The sequence below is a fragment of the Epinephelus fuscoguttatus genome, linkage group LG3 (genome assembly GCF_011397635.1).
Source record: "Epinephelus fuscoguttatus linkage group LG3, E.fuscoguttatus.final_Chr_v1".
Taxonomy (NCBI): Eukaryota; Metazoa; Chordata; class Actinopteri; order Perciformes; family Serranidae; genus Epinephelus; species Epinephelus fuscoguttatus.
The window spans coordinates 3,763,763-3,787,543 of NC_064754.1; the positions used below are offsets into that span (position 1 = coordinate 3,763,763).

Sequence of the window (23,781 nt, forward strand, 5' to 3'; positions counted from 1 at the left end):
AAATCAGCTTATCTGGTTCTTTGGCAGGTTGACCTTTATTTTAGTTATGTAAATTTAAAGCTGGGGTAGGCAGTTTTATTTTGGCAAATAAATCCCATAACAATCTTTGGGTATACTGTAATTCAAATGGACTGAGATAACACTAGAATCTGCACCTCTGCACCTCGCCACTGACAGGAGACTTTGTCCTATTGGCTGTTCAACAAATGCACAAGTGCGTGCCCATTACTTAAGATGGCGAAAGCCTGATTCAATGGAGAGGAATCCTGCAGAGAAAATTGCTATTCCAGAATTGGCACCAACTGCCTACACTGCAAAGCAACCTGAAAAAGACAGACTGACCAAAAAGAGAGACTAAAAGAGAGTCTAACAATAAACAATATAAAACACGTCAACATCAGTGCAGTGTTTCAGAGATGGAGAGAAAATGTTGCTAACAGTTTAGCCTTCTGCTAACCGGAGATAAAGGCTGTTTTTTCAGGTGAAGCAGTCCACAGCGGCGAGGAGCAAGAAGGAGGGACCATAGTGTGGCTAGCTAGATAATTCTTGTCGTATTTGTGGTCTCATAAACAGAGAGAGATAAAGGGGGAAAAAGGGGCTGAGAGAATGAGCTGTGGGCAACTGGCAACGTATAGGAAACACAGGGGTACAATATGAAGCATGTGCAAATGCGCACAGTCGTCTGGTGGGAGGGGCTTAAGACAGAAAGGGGAGAGCTGCAGGAGGAGTGTGCATTTTCAAATTCTGCCTCTTTCCCTTTCCAGATTTCTGCCTACTCCAAACTTCAGTCGAAAGCTGACAGTGGAAACAACCTGTTGTCAAAGTGAACTTTCCAAGGCCTTGAGTGTGGCTCACCTTGCACCAGGTGCTCATGGTAGATGGAGGCCAGGTTGGGGAGGTGCTGCTGGAGGTGGGAGCTGAGCTCGGCGTGGGAGTTGATCTGGACCAACTCCTCCTCACAGCCCGACTCCTCGCCGTCAAAGTCGGCCATGTTCTTCTCCGACTTGGCGCTGACCTGGGAGCTGCTACAGCTCACGTCGTCAGCACTCAGCATGTCCTCCACCATGGGACTGACAGAGGAGGGATGGTTTTATAGACGGAGGCAGAGAAGCAGATCCGTTAAAGATCAATCAAACAGCTCTATCAAAATGTGCAGAACAGTTAATTTAGATTAAAGGCAAAGGGTGACTTTCTGAACTTTTATCTAGTGCCTTACCCTTCATGATGGTGGTGGTGATGATGGTGATGGTGGTGGTGTTGGGGGCCAATGAAGCGCCTGCAATTAAAGAGCTCACTACCCATGGCCTCTCCCAGGAAGTCCCCCGGCCGTGGCAGGCACGGAGGCTCCTGAGGCCCCTGGACCATCTGTGAAGGCCCAATGTCTGGAGGCTGCTGCTGGGGCTCCGTTCCCTCGGGCCGAGCAGACGACGACGCAGAACAGGCGTCCAACATCCTCATCCGGCCCTCTAATGACGTTGATGCCGCTGTAACCATGACAGCAGAAGTCTCTGGGTTGAAGGGGAGAACCTTGGGCTTAGACCCGCCCCCCGAACCACTAGGCCCTGCTCCCTGGCTTGACCCCTCGCCGAGCGCTTCCCCTGCCTTCCTCTTCCTTGACTCCGTCTGCTCCCTAGGCTCCTTCTGCTGCCCGCCTTCGGCAGCCGACCGGTTCCCCTCATCTTCGTCCTCTTCATCGTCGTCATCATCCTCCTCATCGTCTTCCTCTTCGTCATCCTCCTCCTCCTCCTTCAAGGCCTCACTGTCCGCCATGTCGTCAGAGTGCATTTCACTGCCGGGGCTCCCGGCTGATTGGCTTGCTCGGCTGGAGGCGGCTTCGTTGCTGGAAGCCTCGCTGCGGCCGCTGCTGCTGCCCGGCCCGCTGCTGCCTTCTTCCACGCTGTTGGCCGTCTCATCAGAGCTTCCCTGCATCGACTCCTGAGGACACACGCAGACACAGGAAACAACACCGTTACCATAATCACTTCAGTCAAAAGGTGAGAACACCTGTTCAAATCCTTGAAAAAAACAGGCAGAGCACACAATCTAATTCATGTTCAGTTATTTTTGTGCAGCTGCACAACGTAAGCTGCCGCGTTTGTTGTTTTTTTTTTTTAATTAAAACAATTTCATCATGACTCTCTTTGACCTCTTAAATACGGTTTCTTTAAATTTAGGGGGAAAAAATTTAACGCAATATGACAATAAAACAGCTGATGATGAAGTTTACACTGAGCTAATTAGACTCAATGTTGGACTCTTATGGTTGCAACATTACACGAAAACTAAATATATTCGCTGTCATGTCAGGGTTCAAACATAATGTATTTATTCAGGCAGGTGGGTCAGAAATCTTCTTGCCCAAAGTAATTTTGTTACTTGCCCCTTCACAAATTGTTTTATTAATTAACAGTTAAAATGACAGCAAAGACTTAAGTCCTTCAAAGAGCAGTCGTACGCAGTGAACGGCTGCATGTCTTTTGAAACGTGACACGCTGTGGCAATCAGTAATGCGATCACCTGACTTGCCTCTGCGTTAATGTTTTGTACAAGCACCGGCAAGGCCACAGAGGAGAGGCTGTCGGCAGCCCTCTGAGCTTTCATGCAAGCGAGATGCTGTCAATTCTTATTTTGGCACTCCAACAATGTTTTATAGGAAACTTGACATGCCTTTGAAAAACTGCCCTGTCTTATCCACTTTGCTCTTAAACTTGTGGCAAACGGTGCAATATGTAGTTGGATTTGCCCACACAACTCCTGTTTCCAAGATAACTGAATTCTCGCTTGTGCTACAACTGCCCAATTGGTACTGCGCATGCGCAACTCTCAACAGAGATGAGAAGGAAGCGAGGTGGCTCACACTCTAGCTACTTCCCTCATCAGCTCCCAAAAAACAGTGTGTTTAATTCATTTTTATCACTTGCCTAATCGGGCAGGATTTACTAGCCTGGCATTTTAGTGGCCATGGGCTGTTGGACAATCCTCACTGTTGAGCCCCGCATGTACATAATATTATACACACTACTCCCAAAATTCAATCTACAAAGTTTCTGATGACAATTAATTCAGTCTCCGCCACAAATTAAAGCAAAGCCCTATGCTTTTTAACTTATGTTTTATTCAACAACCTGATTAATTTTGTTCTCCCAGTTCAGCTGTGATCCAAACGTTATCTTTTCAAAACAGCTCCTTTCATTGTTTCAAAGGGACGGTGAATTTACATGTGCTGCAGCTGACATGCAAACAAAAACTGCAGGGATCCAAATCAGCTCGACAGAGAGTGTGTACTGTGTGTGTGTGTGTGTGTGTGTGTGTATGTACCTCTGTGTCAGACAGCCTCTGCTGGCTCCTCTTGCTGCCAGTCATCATCTGGTCGTCCATCTCCATGTCACTGCCTCCGCTGTGCTGAGTGTCGCTGTTGTCACTGCTGTCCGGACTGGCGGCCGGTGAACCTGAGACCAGACAAAACGACTGAGACTGAGAACTTCCTGTGGGAAGGAATTCAAACCTGCCACACAAACATTTACAGTTGACACCAGCCGTAGTCATTCAGAGCCTGAGGGAGGATGCACACGGCCTGTGAAACGTAATTAAGTAATTAAAATAAGTGTCTCCGTTACCACCTGAAACATTTGAAGTGAACTCACTGATTTTGTTTGTGTTCTTTTTCTAATACCCAAATGAGCATTATTCTATTATAGGCTTCTCAGTCCTGAAACAGAAAATGTACCCATATACTCAGAACATTCCCCTGGGTGCTCTCTATGTCATCTAGAACTTTTTTTTTTTTTTTAATTTGTGTACGGAGCAGCTCCAGACTTTATAAATTTAAGATTAAGCACTCTAGTTTCTGGATTTAGGAGAGAGTTGTTAATATTCAGAAATAATTTTGGACTGTCTTAAAGAATAGGAATAATATGTATGCATTTTGAAAATTGGCATAGTTTACCTTTGATTAAAAGATCTGAGTACTTCTTTCATCACAGCCAAAGCGTGAAAAGAAGAATTCTAATGTTTGTTAGAACAGGTTTCTCCATTTAGACATTTTGAATGTAGCTCCTGCATTTTGATTCATTAATCTTATCAACACTGACCTTTCTTGTTGCCCATGGGGATGTTGGTGTTGAGCAGGGAGGCGAAGGAGCTCTGTTTGGAGAGCTGGGCCTTGGCTGCCAGGGCGTTGTTCCACAAAGCCTTGATCAGCATGGAGGCCAGGTACAACGTCTGAGGAGGGAGACACGTGAGCTTTTATCATAAATAATCAACACGTTAAAATCCAACAGTATGGTTACGATCAGAGTGCTTTTTTTAGGTGATTTTTGAGGCTGTGTACCTGCTCGGTGTGGGCGCTGGGGTGCAGGCCCGACACCAGGTTGAGGACGTGACGGAGAGGCACTGGGTCCAGGTTTTTGATGAGTGAAGGGAAAAGGTCGTGGATGTAACGGCTACAGTGTTTCAACTAAAACACCAAACAAATAGCAGAGTTTATTATTTCATATCTGCAAAGTGGAAAGCACAGGTACTCACTGACTGCTACAGAGATGTGTTTTTACTGTCTGTAAACAATTTTCTAATAAACCAGAAAAAATTTAGCGATTAAATATCAGTAAGAATAACATGTACATACATTATTACATCATACATTATGATTTATTCAGTTTTATATTTCTATATTGTTATTATTCTACACAAATACCCAATCTAATCATCCCCACAGTTTGCACAAGAGTTTTTCCTGTTTCAGTCTGACAGAGAACTCAGCAAATCTTCTTCTATATTCTAATGAAAACATCAAATGGAGTGTGAAGAAAAGTGTTAATATTTAGTAGATATATCTCAGCTGGAAACGTTTTCTCTTCCATTTGCCACTCACACACATGCAAATGTTCAAACCAACAATATCTACTATAGCAACTCCAGCTGAGCCAGCCAACATTCCTGTTTTTATCTATGGTTTACCCCCTTGATAGTACTGATGTAGTGATAAATACTGTAGGCCCCTTCATGCTGCTCCACGGAGTAACCTAATGGAGCGGAATAAAGCTGCGTACAGTCAGGGGTAAATCTGTCCCGTCTTACCTGAGCTGCAGCCCAGATACAGTCCACATGCTGTGTGCTGAGTCGGCCCTCTGCAGCCAAGAAGTTCAGGATCACTTGGCACTGTTTAATGATCTGGAAAACACACACGCACACTTAAGACCAGCTGTGCTTGGAAAAAAATTAAATGACCTCCAATCTCCAGTGCTGCACTGTTTAAGGAAAGACACTGTAACTTGCAACGCGTCACAAATAACATAAATCCTTGTGATAAATCGATAACATGGATTTCATTTAAACACAATATAACTAAAAGTTTATGTGTTAAATTTAGCAGAAAATGCAATGTGTTTGTTCACATGTTTCACCTCAATGTGCAAATTTGGTCCGAATATGTGCTCCACCACGTTGTTGTGGATCAGCCAGTCAGCTAGTTCCTTTGCTATGGACCTGAGAGGATGGAGCAGAATCAGACCTTTAGTGAAGTAACAGACAGGTTAATGAGAGGTCAACATACAGAGCCGAAAACTCATGCTTTGTATGATGTGTGTGCTGTGACACAGCGCATACTGACTGTATGGATGTACACCTACAGGTGTAAAGACAGGTGTCAGGAATGTGTCTTTTCCTGCTCTATGGTTATTTAGGCTGCTGTCAGCCCTAGAGTGGTCTCCTTTGGTCTGAATCAGGGACTCATTTTGTCACAAAGTCGTATAATTGCCTAGAGTTGGTTCGTGTTCTCACGGCAGCATTTACAAGCAGACCAGATCAAATGCTGCTCTTGATTGGTCAGAATTTCCATGTGGGGAAAATCCAGGAAGTAAAGCAAACGTTGAAGAAGAGTACACTTGCAAGATAAATGTGACACTTTCTAATGTCACAATGGAGGGACAACTACGCAGGTTGATTTTAGCGCTGCTCATTGAGTTTGAGTTTATTTACAAGTGGGAAACTGGACGATGTAGTTTTTAAAGAAAACAGCAGAAGAAAACTAAAGCTGTCTGTGTAGAACAGCAAAATGCCATTATATCATCAATTCGTTAAAGCAGACCCAAATACTTCCCAAATACCTTCATGGACGCCTTTGAGCACAGCTATCTGATCCCGTTAAGCCAACTTACGTTTCTGTGTCGGACACCAGTGACTCATTGTTGCAGACGTCATTGAAGGTGTGGAGTTGGTTCTGAGGAAACACACACACACACACACACACACACACACACGTTCCATGATGAGTGAAGACATAATACATCATACATCTTTGTAAAAGGTTATTTCCCATCAGTGTCATACCAAAACCTTAAAACTGAAAGAAGCTGTTACTAAACTGGCTCTACGTTGTAATTCTCACCGTTTCTTGGCAAATATAGGCAAAGTCAACAAGTCTTTACTGGCCTTTATAAACTAAATCAAATCAGTGAAACAGCGCACCAGGCAATGCTCAAGTTATGGCCAAAAACAGATTTTGTGAGGTCACACTGACCTTGACCTTTGACCACAAAATTCTAATCAGTTTATTCTTCAGTCCAAGTGGACGTTTGTGTTAAATCTAAAGAAATTCCCTTGAGGTGTTCTTGAGATATCGCATTCATGAGAATGAGACAGATGAGGTCACACAGATCTTGACCTCTGACCACCAAAATCTAATCAGGTCATCATTGAGTCCAAGTGAACGTTTGTGCCAAGTTTGAAGAAAACCCTTCAGGTATTCTTAAGATATCACATTTACAAAATGAGACAGATAAGGTCACATGAACCTTGACCTTTGACCTATGACCACCAAAATCTCCTCAATTAATCACTGAATCCAAGTGAACGTTTGTGCCAAATTTAAAGACTCTCCCTCCAAAGTGAGATATTGCATTCACAAGAATAAGACAGACAAGGTCACAGTGACAATGACCTTTGACCACAAAAAAAAAAACAGTCAGTTGATCCCTGAGTCAAAGTGGACATTTGTGCCAAAGTTGAAGAAATTCCTTTGAGGCGTTCTTGAGATTTCACGGTCAGAAGGATGGGATGTACATACATACGTAGAACATATGGACAGACAGTCGACATGAAAACATAAACCGTCCAGCCACGGTTATCACCGGAGAGACGGCATAAAAAAGAAGGAAGGAATTGGGGGAATCCCAAGTATCTTTCACCCATCAGAAGACTCTTTCTGGAAAACACTACAGTTTATTCATTTTGCAATTACTGCACACCTGTCTACCACAAATCTATATTATTTTATTTTATATTCATACGTGTTATATTTTATCTCTATATTTTAACTTCTGCACTATCTTTAGTCGTATATTCTCAATTTTTCTAAGATTTTCATTGCTAACAACTGCCTCTCCCTAATTGTCGTGCGTATGACAATAAATATCTTGAACTTCCTGGCATGTAATGAGCACTGAAGTCTCACAGTTCCAACATTTTATGTTTACCTTTCATAAAACCTAAAGTACTTTTTTTGTCTTGCTCACAGGGGTGAGCAGGGGTGAGCAAGACACAGAATTTCAAGTCAGTCATAAATCATAACTGTAAATCCCCATGACTAAGACCTCTGTTGACTGAAACAGAACTGCAGCTGAGACTCAAATGACGAATAAAGAACCAGAGTCAGTCACACAAGTCTCTCACAGGACGGTTGCTGAGGTGCTACGGTGAAGAGCCCCAGTTTAAAAAATCCCCATCGGCCTAATCCAGGCGACGCTGTGTGAATGACTTCAGTCATATTTGGAGTGACTTACAGTGATTTGGCTGAGTCCTGCCAGCCTCATGGTGAGCGTGGGGGACATGAAGTATTTGAAGGCGAGGTCCAGGCTCTCCTTGTCGAAGCACAGCGCGCTGTCCAGCGGCTCCTTCACCGTGCTCCACATCAGGTCGGCCATGTTGCGCGCCGCGCTCTGCCGCAGCTCCTGGTCCGACAGCTTACACAGATACCTGCAGGCAGACAACCAAAACTTAATGAGTTAGGACACAAAATTCACTGAAATAACTTAAACTTACTGCTCTGAATGCTAATGTCTGGACACAATGAGGTTCTGTGTTAAGAGCAGAGTTTTAAGTACATCTTAATGTCAAAAACAACATTTAAGGTGCTAACAGTTTTTTTTAATCAATACATTTGACTTGATGTGGGTTTTCTAATTCAGGGTTCCTACACCTTAAGGCAAGTTAGATTTAAGACTTTGCCTTTTGTAATGCCACTCCTACTGAAATTAAAAAACAGCTTTACAATTATCAAAATAAATGAAATGACCTCAGGGTTAGCAGGCCCCCAGGAAGTGTGCGGGGCTTTGAAGCCAATTATTGTAGTGGCCAAACATTGTGATTACAACTTCCCTGTCCATCAAGCATTGTCCTGCGGCCCAAAAAGACTTTACCCCACATGACTCACATGACGCACAAACATCTGTAAATCAGTGGAGACATTTTTTGAGCATCACAACCCCTGTGAAATGACTCCTTTCACTATCTGGATTTAATCCATAACATCTGGAAAGTCTAGCAGAGCTGTACGATGTATTATTTTATCTTGATTCAAGTTAACGAAGGGCTAAAGCAGAAGTAGTTGGCTCGGCTGGTGGAAGTCTCCAGTGCACCTGCTCTTTGGGCCGCACAGAGTAGAAGCAGTGACCAATCATTTGGGTAACTTTATACGCAGCATTTGAACCATTTTGGCTTCATGTGCCCCTGAGTGGCTGGCACAGTGGTTGGCAAAGTCGCCTCACAGTTCCCAGATCGAACTCAGGGTGGGGGAGCTCTTCTGTGGAGAGTTTGCATGTTCTCCCTGTGTCAGCGTGGGTTTCCTCCAGGTGCTCCAGCTTCCTCCCACAGTCCAAAGACATAAAGGTTAACTGGTGACTCTAAATTGTCCGTAGGTGTGAATGTGAGTGTGAATGGTTGTCTGTCTCTATGTGTCAGCCCTGTGATAGTCTGGTGACCTGTCCAGGGTGAAACCTGCCTCTCTCACAATGTCAGCTGGGATAGGCTCCAGCCCCCTCCCCCTCCAGGGTTTTCTGGGCTATTCTGTGCTTTCAATCTGTGTGTGGAATTCCTTGATCCCCATCATGCAGAGTCTGAAAAACTTTTGGCATAAAATACTCCAAGCATCTGCATTGTCTTGTACCCTTTTCAGCAATGCCTGAACTCTAGATGAATATGCACTCCCTCATGTTGTCCACGGTACAGTGACAGCTAGTGGTGGATCCTCAGCTCTGCTCAATTCATTTCTGATCCTTACATTTGTCCTTTTTTTGTCTTTTCTTATTTAATTGACCCTGTTTGACCCCTGGAAGACAAGTGATTACTTTGTGAAAACGAATGGGGAATGCTCTCCTGAAACAAGCTTCTCAATCTAGTGTTTTCATTACGACTGTTTTAGCAGAAACATCGACACCCTGTTCAAAATTCACCACCAGCACTTCTGACTGCAAAGAAATTCAGCAGGAGGACTTAGAGTAAGTGGTGGGCGGCAGGCCAACACTTATCACAACTGTGATAACGACAAAGACGGTTGGACCCGACAAAAACATCACAATTCACTCCCTCATTTCTGACTGTGAATCAAACTTTTCAAACATTTGAAAAACTCTGTAACTTCTGAGATTCATTTCTAATCACATTACTTCTTTAGCCCTGTGTGGGCGAACACTGAGAGATCTGATCAACAGCAGAGTGCTGCTGACTCATCCAGTCTCCACTCTGAGCCGGGACAGTTGGTTTGTGGTTTTCAGATCTTTCCTGATGAGCTGGGAGACTACAGTTGCTTGTTTGTGTTTCGCTGATCAAACACACTTAAAAGGACAAACAAGTTCAAAGACCTCATCAACAGAATCAACATTTGAGGGGGGGAAAAAGCTCCAGGAAATGTAACTTTGAATTATCTAACCAGTCTTACTAAATGACAACCTTTAGGAAAAAAACAAGCACAAACTCTGTATGCAATGGTAGATAGATCGTAGATAGCAAATGTACGTGGTATGACGTCAACTTTTTCATCATGATATACCTTAAAGCCGGTATATCGCAGAACTGAGTGTCAACCAAGACTCAGGAGGGAATTCCCAAAGACTGAACTGCGGCCACTGATAGCAACATAACTTGCGCATCACTTGCAACCGCTACCTTCCACGACTCAAAGTCCGATTTACAAAAGATATTGTGCTGATGATGTTACAGCACAGATACACCCATAAACTTTTACAGCTGAGTGCATTTTGTCCATTTTGTGTCGGGTTGCAATTATTTATGTGGCAAAGTATAAATGTAGCCTTTGTATTTGGGATTTAATACCCCAGTCTGTCAGTGTACTGTAGCTCACACCAACTATGCTATTAGCTTCACTGTAACTGTGTGTGGCTGTTAGTGCTGATCTTTGTGATTGTTTTTGCAGTGAGGCTCATTTGCATAGAATTGCCAATTTTGCAACCAATCTAAGATTAATACCTTATTTAAATACATGCAAATAGCATATGAGCACAGACATGTTTGCCTGGGCAGAGTCCTGCACTGTGTAGGGTACCCACGTGTAACCTATGGGTAGCCCGCAAAATGTTATAGGGTAAAAATATGTTTATATATATAAATTTACAGGTACGGGCACGGGTAAAAATGAACTTCACGCAGGCAGGCAGTAGCTGAGAACAAAAATATGTATTTTTTAATATTCAGAATAAAACAAACGAAAAAGATGTGCAGTGTGTGTGTAATATTGTGACATCTAAATCACTACAATCAATCCGCAATCCCTTTTATCTTGAAAGTCAATGACACAAGTCAAACCTTTGACCCTGTCATCACATTCGTTACTGACGTGAGTAATGAAACTTTGCAGCCTGAGGATGAGGTGGCAGCCTACATGGAGTTCAAGACACCCAAAGAGGATCCTTTGGACGTATTATGGCGGTGGAAGGAGCATGCTAAAATGTTTCCTAACCTGGCAGTGAATGCGCTCAAAGTTTTTGCCATCCCGGCATCGAACAAAGCCTCTGCTGGATTTGTTATTCAAGAACATAGAACCCAGCTTTATGTGAGGGACTGTAGCTTGTGTGTGTTTAATCACGGGTGCGGGTCGTGTCTTGGGACTTTTATTAACAGGTGTGGCAGGGGCAGCTTTGATTCAGACATAATAATGGGGAACAGGTCAGTTCTGGTACGAGTATGGGAGGACCTGTGCAGGACTCTGCAATTAGGGGTGCGTTGAGAACTATACAGTTTCTTCTTTCTCGTCTTATTTGTGCAGGTTTAGCGACCAAAAAGCCCACAGAATCCTTTCGTGAATTCACAAGAGAAAGTCTACAGCTATGCTCGCGGCTGTGTGAGGCATCAGTATGTTAATATACGGACTATGACGATGCAAGCATTTAACATTTGTAAATTAGCTTTAAAACAAAGTACAGCTGATGGTTGACTTATCGATCCCTTGTACCAAAGAAAGGACCAAAAAGTTTCACTGAATGCTCAGATTTTGTACTGATCCTAACTTGTTCTGTGATCAGTTTGTTTCTCATTTAAGACACACTTTATGCAAATTTTTTATGTATTTCATTTGGGCAAAATTCTCGTATAGCGGCTTGTGTGTAGACCGCAATTAAGTAATTTGAAGTTATGATTACCTACCAAGTTTTAAGTGAGTGTCAAATACTTTTGGCACCATTTCTGGCTTTTGTACATTTTTAGCATGGATCCAACCCATTGTTTTGTAAATGAGACTCCTGGTCCATTTGTGTTGAAAACAAAGAGACCTCTGCAGATATTTCAGTAAAAAAAACTCCTGACCAGCGAACACTGAAGGAAATCTAACCAGGATAAGTTTCAGCTGGTTGCAATCTGTTATCCTCACTGCTAGATGTCAAAAAATCCCCTAAATTTTACATACTGGAGTCTGTACCATACTTAAAGCTTTCCTGGGTACACACTTTTAAAGCTTCAGTGTTTTTTTCAGTACTGAGTGTTATTTAGTTTTTTGTGTTTTCTTGTACAGCTTTGCTCAGCTATGAATCCACGTTAACGTACCTAATCCCTCATCTTGTCACTCCAAGCAAGTGTGCTCATGCGTCTTTGTCTTGCATCATGTGCTGCTGGTGTGTGTTGCCCTTTAGAGTCTGGCTGCTGAAGCTGGATGACAAAGAATATTCTCCTATTCAGTGTAGACACAATTCGGACCAATCTCAGAGCTCTTTATGACAATAACGTTTGCAATTTTTAAATACTGAATTGTGGTGAGTTTGAAACATCAACACTGTTTCCAGGGAAGATGGTGTTTTAATAAAATCCGGGAATGACCCTTTAATCGTCATTCCTGTTAGAGTAATCATTGTATTCCACCGCTGTGTGTCTCTGCTCAGTGAGACAGAAGAGGCGGCGGAGCATCAGCTTGCCTGCGTCACATGACCGGGCCTGCCGGCGCTCTGTCTCCTCTAGGGTCATGTGAGGAGAGGTTCACTAGAGGCCTGGTAACTGTTGCCATGGTGACAGAAGCTCTTCCTAGCAACACATGTGTGGCAGTTTGGTATTTGGGGGAGAGAGCACGAATGAGCGAGGTGCACTGACTGACTGAGTGAGAGAGACGGAGAGGGAAAGAGCTGTGAGACAAAAATCGACCACGTCTGGTTTTCTCACTTCAAATGGCAGCAAAGATCAATGGAGACACACACCTAAACTCGCACGCTTCTCCAAAGCATCTAAAAAGGTGCTCTAAGTGCGTTTTTAATATCTGGCAGTACAGAATAACAAAGGATTGATCAGATTACTGATGAAGACCTGGCAGCCATATCTACATTTCCATTTTGTTCTGATTTAAATCAAAAAGCTTCGCTCAAATTGTCTGCAGAAGCTACGTTTCTTCCAGCCTGATTTGGGCGGAGGAGCTGGTGGATGCTGGGCTGACAGGGAGGCAAGGTGATCAACAAAATGGCAGCTACTCAGTCATATACAAACCAGGCACTCAGACAGGCCTGTGGCTGTGTGCAGGAGCTCAGAGTTAAACTGGAAAAATGTTTCTCTTATTGGGGAAGATCCATGGCTGGAGGATGCAGAATTTCCTAATTCAATTTATGTTACCGAACAAACAGAGAAGGTGGTCTTTGCACATCTGTGTACAGACAGGTGCGTGGGAAATAGATTTCCTATTACCCAGAGATAACTGTATTTAAATTGTATTAAGTATGTTGAGGGGAATTCACCTTTCTGAGTCTTAACCTGGGCTTAGACTACAGGAGTTTTAAAATCAGGTTGCATCATAAGGAGAAACTCAATAATGGCACATTACACACTACAGGATATTATTAAGGTTATTGGCCAGAGGGAGCTTGAATGCACCACCTCACGTGATCTCATGGTGAAGCAGATACAAACAAAATGAGACTGATGTGGTGCTTTGAGAAAAACAAAAGCAAAATGCTAAACGAGCCTGGATCAGAAAATGGTCGACATGGGTTATCTATTCTGTGGCAAGACCTGGAGGTTTTATCTGTCCGCAGTAGTATGTCAGCTAACGTTAGTCCCAAGGGCTTGAATGTTTACCACTGCTTAGCAAACCCTTAGCTACTCTGTACTGACGCAAGCATAACCAAAATCATCAAGATTTTAAATCCTAAATATCAAACATGTTTAAAATGATCTGGTCTCTGAGCAGTTTGGGAGGTTTAAGACTGGATCTGTAAACCTCTCACATCACCACATAATCTGGGCCCAACATCGCTACCGACCAAGATCCCAGACTGGATCTACCGGTGTGTTTGTGTATAGTTTTGTTCATTACTTGGTCCCAAGGCCTGGCTGATTATTCTGTGTGTGCATGTATACATGTGCAGGCTTATTATCATTTGCTTTATGAAATGCCTGATAAAGACTTCCTGCGTAAAATGTAGCTATTGTACCAACAAGCACGTGCAACAACTCTGAATGATAGCAAACAAGTTTACCAGCATGTGACTGCAGAAAATGTAAAACTTTGTTCCCTCATAAAAGCAAACTGTAGCATCTGTTAACACTTTGACATGGTTGGAGTGAACTCACCGTATTACATAGGTGCGGAACGGTATGATGTGCTGCATGACCGCAGGAATGTGCAACCATATTCGGATCTGTGTGGAGGAGCACACGACACAAATTATTTAACATGAAACTCATGAAAACACATCAGATGGGCGTCCTTCAAAACTTCAGGTGGCTCAAACAACGTGTGGACAGGTTAGTGGAGGATTTCTTACATGATTGTTGTATTAAACTGAGTTAGATTTAGCCTGGTGTCCCTAATAAACTGGCAACTGACAAAACAATATCACGTATCATCAAAATAATATCAAAATCTTTCATGTGGTTAGGATTTATTGACTTTCGAGTGTTACATTTGGGTTTTAGACATATATCACAGCAAGAGGGAGTTGATGACTGTGTGTTTGTGTCTGTGGACTCACGTTGGAGACGATGGTGATGAAGGCGTGTGCGATGGGGAAGGGGAGGCTCTCCGGAGTGCCCGACTCGAAGCACTCCTTCATGAGAGAGAGGCCATGCTTCCCACAGAACAGACAGACGTAACGCAGCAGATGCAGAGGAACCTCCACGTCCTGGACAATAAGGGGACACAACACAAGATACATCTCATGAAGTCATGATGCATTATCACAAGCTGTGTCATATTCTTCTTCCACTTGTGCTCATTTACAGTCAGCTGTGAAGTTTTTTTATGCAGAAGGAAACACAAAAATGTTTTGGTGCACATAGCGGAAAAGCACTCGGTGTCATTGTTGTTTTTTCCATTGTCCAATCAGATGAACTATGAGGCGGGCCCTTTGTGGCGGCGAAACGACAGGTGGTAGCTCACATGGTTTGTGGTGAGCTAACTTTAGCTCACTATCAACAAGCTGCAAGACATATCTCAACCAATTGCTGCCTCAGCTACTTCTCGTTTGTCCAAGTGTCTGGCCAGGCGATTGACAACAGATTGTCAAACTCTCCTCGACTCATCCTCAGATAAGCCTTGAACCGACAAGTCAAGCTCCAGGACCAGCTGCTGGTACTCCCTGTGATTTCTCCTCTTTCTGAGGGTCTCATGCACCCAAGCAGATCTCCATTTCTCTGTGTCCAATGTTCTATTTGGTACCAGCCTCTCACTCTCAATCAGAGCCAGAGCAGGTGTCCACCTGTCCATTTTTACGCAGATTTTAAGGTACAGATCTGTGAGTTTACTTCGTCTCAAAATAGCAAAATCACAGGAGGTTTCTGTTCAGTGCAGTGCACCCACAGACTCTATAAATGATGTAGCTACCGTGACGTCGCCCATTGGTTTGTGGACTCAAGTTCTGTATATGTGCGTATGTGAACACTCCAAGAGAAGTCAGATCTTTCTGAAGCAAACCAAACTCAGACCACCCCGACGGTACGGTTCATTTAACCTGTGCCTTGTGAACACAAAGTGCTCCAGGTTCATTTTGCTCTTTGCCATTTGACGCAGGACGAGGAGTAGTTTGGTCCACCATGGAAGATACTGACATGTCTCCAGATGCGGAATGTAGAATACATCAAATGACAACTGACTAGCACTGACACGCTAAGGTTATCCTCCAATTCTAAGTTCATCTGAAAGCGAAGGGCTTCATAACCGCACTGCAGTGCCACATCAATATATATATATTATAAACAGGCTATAGTGTGAACAGAAAGAGAACAGAGTCCTTCTTCTGTTGGTCCACTTTAAGAGGACTGAGTTCGGTTTGTTTAAAAAGGACTATATGTGAAAACACCCTGACAGTTGCAGGAGAACTTGCCAGTGAATGAGTGAGACAGAGCTGTGCAGAGAGTGTGAGAGAGGAGAGATGCACACTGGTATGATCATGTAAAGGAGCTTGACCCTATATCGATATAAACGGTGTTGTCCAAATTTATAAGCCCTAGTACAAAGTCATTGCGCGTGCTGCAGTGGCCATGGGTTCAATTCCTGTCTGTCCTGTCTACTGAAAGGCAAAAAAGTCATCTAAAAGACAAAAAAATGATCTGATGCATTTCTTAACAATTGCTTCTGTTGAGCAGTTTGGATTCAAAACATTTCTTTCTGGATTTATGTGAGTATGATGTCGTCGTGCCAATTTTGGTGCACATGACAATAAATCACGAACTTGTTTTGACTTGATTGAGACTCTAAACACAGTAAATGAAATCAGTGTATTTTAATTCAGGTACATGATTTATTTTTAAGTTGTGTGTCAGTTATTTTGACCAGTAAAAACAGTAAAAACTAGGAGTTTTTTTCATAGTTGTCCGGCTCATTTTTCACACAGCCTGTTCTCAAATTCATCCCACCCCTGAGCTTAATGAAACTTTATTACGGTGGGAAGGTAAAAAGCCATCGAGCTAGCAGATTATCCAGGGACGCATTACTGCTCTCTGAGGGACAGTGACTTCATCTGCAGAAAACCAAACCATATTGAAGAAACGGAAACTCACCCAGCAGAGCTCTTTTACTGTTTCTTCCACAATACGAGTCCTAACCTCCGTCTACTGCATTCCTTTCTGAAACATAGTTATTAAACTGATTCTGATCTCTTAAAAATTTCATCTCAGAACACAAAGAGCAGCATCGAGAGCGCAGGCCAATGAAACCCTGTTACCATGGAGTTTATGAGGCTCAGCACACTGTAATAATGTGGGCGTCCATTTGACAAAACAAACCACAGAGGGCAGGAAATGTGGACAATACTTAGCTAAACAGAGAACAGTACTCAATTCGAAAAAGTCAACATACTGACTGACATGAACCAAAACTGTGATATCAGGCCTTCCTGATACAAACAGTCTGCCTCTGTGAGTCAAAACTGAAAACATGAACGGTCTTTTTCCAGAAAAACATCTGACATGAACATGAGTTACTATTTTCTTAAAGATATGCCATGTAGGATTCTTCTAAAAAACACTATATAGACTCACACAGAAATAATCCCTCTCAATCATCACTTACGTGTGTGTGGCAGAAACGCTTCCCTCTGCCTGGGTTTTTTTTATTTTCCTCTTATTTTCTGTGTTTGGGATGTTTGCGGCCGTGTACCCCCACAGTGCTCAGGCGAAGTCGGGACTTTATAAAAAGGGTAGCAACCAGGTGCCAGACTGTAAACAGCAGGCATCTCAGAGATACAGCACCGAAAAAATGCAAATACAGCAAAGCAAAACGCCAAACAGTGAATCAGGGGTTGGCTTTCACTTTCAATCTTACTGGAGACAATCCCGCCTGCATAGTATACCTTTAAGTCTTGGATTCTTTTCTTTACCTGGTGTGATATTTGCTGCCTTTGTTAATAGCAGTAATCTAGACATCTAGACATCTAGAAGAGACACATGCCTTTTGTACATCATTTTCTGCTTTTGATGAGGAGGAAATGTATTGTTACATTTTTACAAATTTAAAGGTGATTCACCAAATTGTAATGTCGTCTTTTCAAAATAACTGATAGCTCCTGTGCTTGATTCGTTGCAAATCTACTTCCCATTTTGGAGGGCTTTCCATCCCATATGAAGTCCTTTACTTCACTGATATTAAAAAGAAGTGAGCAGAGTCCACAGGACGGAATAAATTTAAGCTGTGCCGCCCAACAAAGAGCAGATCGCTGCAACGTGAAGCCTTAGATCAGACGTTTATATTTGGATACTCAGCTGCGTGAGTGTCATGTTTCTGATAACCTCTCAGGTCAGGAGACAATAAAAACTCCCCCGTACATTACATGCAAAACTGATTTAAGATCAGCACATAAATTAAAGAATAAGGATTTAGTCTTTTTATTCAGAACTACTCGTAATACACTTGAGCAGACAGTACTTCAGTCTGAGTCAAAAGTGTACAACTATACCATCAAATGTGCTATTAACTTCACGTGTATTCAATTACTGTTACCACTTTTTAAAGGCCATGCAGCAACGCCTTTTCCAATTTCTGGAACACACCGTTTGCTCTTTAACAAAGCCCAGTTGTGCCACTGAGGCATGATGGGATGAACACTACACTACTAGTAACCGAGAAGCTAGAAAATTTTTTGGCACACACGCTAGGCGAGCAATTCTCATTTGACTGAACAGGCACCATCTTGGGGTCCATTATCTAATCCTTGTAATACATAAAGTTAGTTATACCTGCAGTAGAGACACGGTGTTACCTCAAAGCTCAGGGGTGAACTGATCATCGGCTAACGACATTATTTAGAGAGGTCTAAAATTATGTTAGAGAAAGTCCTGTTCAGGACCGGCACGTGCAAAACTGCATAGCAACAGTAACTTCGGGGGGTGGGGCTTAGCAAGAGGTAACATTGGGTATTGCACAAAACTAATAAATGTATGTAATCACATTACTTTTCTTACTAATAGAGTAACGATGAATTGATTTAGTTCTGGTAGAGCTGCATAATAATGGCAGAATGAGAATTTCTGGAAGGCCGTTCTCTTTCACAAAGCCCAGCTGTGCCACTGAGGCATGATGGGATGACTGCCCGTAATCAATAGGCCACACAACCTGGAAGTAACCCAGGGGCTAGAAGTTTTTTGGGTTTATTCCCTAGGCGAGCAATTTACATTGGACTGAACAGTTGCCGTCTTGGAGTCCGTTATTTAGTCCTTCTAATACATCTTTTGGCCATTAGTGTCCATGGTTATATCTGCAGGAGAGACATGGAGTTATTTCAGAGCCAAGGACTGAGCTGAACATTATTTTGAGAGGTCAACTTTGAGGGGGGTATTGCACTAAAGTAACTAACAAATGCACGTAATCCCATTACTTTTCTTACTAACAGAGAAATGATGACGTGATATAGTTCTGGTAGAGCTGCACAATCATGGCAGAATGATGATTGTGATTATTTTGTTCAACACTGAGATCAAAATTCCATATTTGGTTAGGTTCACTAAAAAACTCACTACTGAGTATTTTATTATAATAAATGTCACACAGGCGCAGCTGCTGTAAGTGACAGAAGTTGATTATTATTTTTAGTTAATCATCCAGAAAGTTTTGAATGTCACACTGGGATATTAACGTCTGAGCTGGTGACAGACATCAGACAGACACTGCTGTCCACACAACTGCTGCTGAGTAGAGATGACTTTCAGACATTTTTTAGACAACTCATAGAAGGTGACTCAGTGAAAACTGGTGTTACTAACAATGAAGTATTTCTCCCAGTCCAGGGCCCATGATGAAGCACCTTTTTCCTGTTAATCTGTCCTTGGGCCTGCACAAACCTGCTTAATTTCATTTCCACAGAGTATGCATGCTGACCTCGGGTAAGAACCAAAACTAGAGTGGAAGGAGAAAAGATGTGACCAATGAACTTGCATCTGTTCAGCCAGTTATATGACACTGTTTGGCACTAACGGGCCCCTGATGTCTTCTGAACATGCCTCAGCCCTACATCTACTCTTCATCATCACCCCTGCTCCTGCTCGGGATGCAGCACAGCTGTTGGGTTTGGGGCCAGGAGCTTGTTCGTGCAGCTTCCCAATAATTTCAGGATTGATTAAATTACAGAAATACAACCATCACAAGAAGAGGACAACAGAGACGAAGTTCACTCTTAAAGCATTCTGCACACAGTTGTTCCCAAAGCAGCTTATAGTGAATTAGGCGATGGGAGTTTCATTAAAATGAATAGGGAGGTCTGTGGTTGTTGCAGCAGACTGTCATCACTGGTCTGAACTGGCCCTTCAACAATGTGTTTTTGAGGGATCATTTCCAGCTATAGGTGTCAGGCGATGGACAGGAAGCAGAGTGTACACTTCACTTGACTCAGAGAAAAAAGGAAAAAGCAGATTTCTTACGTTCATGTCGCAGAAGGAGCCGAGGATGTTGCTCTCATGAGCAGATATGTCCTGAAGAAAAGAAAAAGAGACCATGAGATCAAAGTTGTAGAGGTCATACATGACAATAAAAACTTGTGTCAGCCTGAGAGAGTAATTCTTATTTGAAGGCAGAGTTCTGTTCAGTTGTTGAATTCTGATGTTTCTGAATTCCGGGCCATTGTGCTCACATTCAGAGGGTGTTAAAAAGAGCCTGAGCAGAGAATAATGTGTTTTGGTTTTCAGCAGAAATGCTACAATGGTCTGGTGTGTTTACACCACAGGGCACTGACAAAAACACACCTCTGTGAGTGTGAAGAAACAAACTGATCTAAACAGAGGCGGACACATTCCTGTCTTATATGGTAGAGACAGATATCCATATTGTAGAGTTTTAGGAAATCCAACATATATACTTAAAGAACTAGTTCAGTGTTTTGGTAAATATGTGTATTTGCTTTGTTTCGTTTTGCTAAGAGGTGATAAAATCAATATCACTTTTACATCCAGAGCTAGAGCCAGGAGACGTTTAGCCTAGCTTAGCATATAAACTGGGAGCTGGGTAAAACAACTAGCCTGGATAACTCCAAAGTTACAAAAATATGCCTCTAAAGTTGTTGTTTTTTCAAAGATATTTTTTGGGGCATTTTGCCTTTAATCGATAGGACAGACAAGTGTGAAAGGGGGAGAGAGAGAGAGAGGGAGTGACATGCAGCAAAGGGCCACAGGCTGGAGCTGAACTCGGGCCGCTGCGGCAACAGCCTTGTACATGGGGCGCCTGCTCTACCACTAAGCCACAGAAGCCCCATATATCTCTAAAGTTTACTAATTATCTCAACATATCTCCTTTGTTTAATCTGCACACAAACAAAAATATAAAAACTCGAAGTTGTGGTTTTACGGGAATTAAATGCTAATTTCTTGGTGGCACTGAGCAAGTGTTCAAGATACCTTAATAAACTAAGGTTGATTATCATTATGTTCCTTAAGTCTTCCACCGTCCAAGTGGCACAATGACCCAACACAGTGGCCAGATATTGTTTATCAGGACATCTATATATGATTGGATCACCAGGTATCTTTAGGCTAAGTGTTGTCTTAATCGGCTTACCATGCTGCTATACCGTATGACTGTTACGTTACTAACGTAAAAAATTACATAACATCAGTAGTACCTGTCACCAGCATCATTTGGCGATTTACCAAACTGCGTGAAAGCCTAGGTTAACATGCTACACAAACATTTTTCAGCCCTTTCACGTTTCTCTCCTGATGTGACGTCACGTTTCTTTCCCCCTAAAAAGGACACAGAGTTGGCGATGACGTGATGTTGGTCTAGCTTGGAGCCAAAGCCCGAGCTGTTGTCTTCCATCTTTTTCACAATACGGCAGGGAAACAAATTGGAGATCAGCGTTTTTGGATTTATTGTTGGTACATCCTACTGCACTGGTTTGTTTAAAGTAGAAATTTGGAGACATTTTAAACCTTCCATGTGTGTACGCTGATGCCGTCTACACGAAACTTTGTCTGGCTCAGAACGCATCTTAGTTTCAATGCTATAAAAAGAATATTTAAAGGATTCCTATCAAAATTGTTTATAATGCATTTATGTTAACTTATCTTCATATGATTTTTTTGGTATGGTGGTGTGTTAGGTGTGTGTGTGTGTGTGTGTGTGCTGTGGGTCATGTCCTCACCTCTATTGTGGGGTGTGTGTTGTGTTTGTAGGCTGTGTAGAGGGGGAACTGGATCTGGAAGATCTTGGCGGCACACAGCAGCAGTTTCTCCCTCTCCTCTGTGCTCCAGGAGCTGAACGGGTCCTGGCTGTCACTGCCACCGCTTGCTCCGACACCACCATCACCACCCCCTGACCCACTGCCACTCTCCCCAGGACCCAGTGCTTCCATCTGGGCTTCACATGGCTGGTTGGCCCCCTGAGCCTGCCCTTGACCCTGGCTCTGGGTCTTATTCTGGTTCAGGTCGGGAGCGTCAGCGTCCTCTTCAGCAGAGTCTCTCTCCACATTCACAGGTTCGTCCTCCCCGGGTGAGGACGGTTGGGGGAGGGGCCCGGGTGCAGCCTCGTTCCCGCTCCATTCAGACCCCACCCCCTCACCCCCGGCTCCTTTATGAGTGTGGTCCTGGACGCTGCAGAGGCGGTCTCTCAGGCTGCTGATCTGAGCGATGACCAGGTTGATGAGGGCGTAGACCAGCTGATTAAAGACCTCCAGGTGCTTGTACTCCTTGAAGCAGCAGAGACATTGTCTGACGACACAACGGAGAAGAAACAGGAAGTGTTAAAAAAGCAATCAACATGGCTGCAGAGCTTCACTCTCAAGTCAGTCAGGTACTGTAATTATGGAGCTACGAATGAGGAAAATAACTGTGACGTCATTTGTGACATTCTGACAGGGATAAAAATACAAAACCAAGGAGGAAATAAATGCGCTATACTTAAAAGAACTCACTGACATGTAACCTGCTCAAGAAACAGTAAAACCTGTCTCTGAACGTTTCAGTAACTAGTATTCTAACAGTCCACAGTCTGGGCAGAGAAGGAGCAATGAAGTTGAGGTTGGAGATGGTGGAGTTTGGGCAGATGGTCCAAAATGGTTTTCAGAGTTTTGACTTGATGGAGCTGGTGCAGGACCACACACAGCCTTCTCTTCTAAGGCAATAATCTCTTGCCAGCTTTAACACTGCCTTGTCAAGACGAGTGGTCTCACCTTTAAGGGAGCATCTGAGGTAGTAACAGCACCAAAAAACGACCTGTGTATAAACTGGACAACTGGCAGGACAAGATCATGGGCAGCACAGGTGTGACATTTTGACACACGCTATGCATGCGACCCACCGAAGGAGATTTTAGAAGTAGCTGTTAGCAGTTAACAGCTAACTCCAAGAAGAAAAACAGCGGCTTAAATTGGGAAAACAATGAGGTTCAGGAGCTCTTTATGCTCCAAGCAGAGGACGAGATCAGCTGCCATTAAACAGGCACGGTAAATGACTGTTACTGTTATGTTATGTCATTGTTACTGTCTATAAAGCGCTGCTGTCGCATGTGTTATACATCACACTAGAGGCTGACTCTGCTGTGTTACATGTCACGACTAATAATAATAATAAAAATAATCCCTTTAAATTATGTAGAGATTGGTAATTTCTTGATTTCTGAAGACTAAAATCCGGCTCAGACTGTTGAGTCAGAAGCACAAACGAAGCAGTACACTCTCTACACTTGATTTCTCACTCTTCTCTGCTGCTGTTGTTACCGAGTGTTATAGGGCTGTACCGAACAGAGGCTTCATTTACGACGTTGACATTGAAATCTAAATCTGTATTTTAATGCTGCACAGTATGGCTGGGCAGAATATTGATTTTTTTTTTTTTTTTTTTACAATATATTGATATATTTTCAAGCAAGATATGGACTTAGACAACACCGTTTATATCGATATACGACTGCACAGCTTGCACTTCATCTAACAAAATATTTTGCTTCAATCTATATTTGTTGGCGTTTAGCCTTTCAAAAACAACATTTTCACTGCAGTCAAATAAACTGTTGGCTGTCCCACTTGCTGCACACAAAGGGACGCACACACCTGTATTATGTTTAAGGAGAAGTAGATACAGCTTGGAGGTGGAGTCCCGTTCATTCCTATTAAAGTTGCTCAGTGGAGCATGATGCCAAAAAGTTCAACTGTGCAGGTGAAATTACATGGATGATCTGCACTGTGCGGCCCATAGAGCTTCCAAACCTTATTTGTCCAAATGGATTTAAGTCTGACAGTGAAACAAGTCATTTCTCAAGGGTTGTGATGCTAAAAAAAAAATATCTATCCATTGATTTACAGACATCTGTTTCGCCATGTTACTCAATGGTAAAATCTTTTTGGGCCACATGGCATCACCTGACAGATGTTACTCAACTGT

At 42.9% G+C, this 23,781-nt stretch overlaps 1 protein-coding gene across 2 annotated transcripts in view; it reads right to left on the minus strand.

The window, feature by feature from the left end:
* Positions 1 to 23,781, minus strand: part of usp34 (ubiquitin specific peptidase 34) — a 75,393-nt gene that overhangs the window by 41,261 nt on the left and 10,351 nt on the right. For both annotated transcript variants that reach the window (XM_049572470.1, XM_049572469.1), the window contains exons 3-15: positions 21,546 to 22,110; positions 19,831 to 19,881; positions 14,454 to 14,603; positions 14,053 to 14,120; positions 7,779 to 7,971; positions 6,156 to 6,217; positions 5,403 to 5,484; positions 5,077 to 5,169; positions 4,331 to 4,456; positions 4,092 to 4,221; positions 3,319 to 3,449; positions 1,217 to 1,935; positions 856 to 1,070 (exon numbers count right to left, since the gene is read on the minus strand). In XM_049572470.1, the coding sequence (XP_049428427.1) occupies positions 856 to 1,070; positions 1,217 to 1,935; positions 3,319 to 3,449; positions 4,092 to 4,221; positions 4,331 to 4,456; positions 5,077 to 5,169; positions 5,403 to 5,484; positions 6,156 to 6,217; positions 7,779 to 7,971; positions 14,053 to 14,120; positions 14,454 to 14,603; positions 19,831 to 19,881; positions 21,546 to 22,110 (2,585 nt within the window). The remainder of the gene's footprint in view (positions 1 to 855; positions 1,071 to 1,216; positions 1,936 to 3,318; positions 3,450 to 4,091; positions 4,222 to 4,330; positions 4,457 to 5,076; positions 5,170 to 5,402; positions 5,485 to 6,155; positions 6,218 to 7,778; positions 7,972 to 14,052; positions 14,121 to 14,453; positions 14,604 to 19,830; positions 19,882 to 21,545; positions 22,111 to 23,781) is intronic.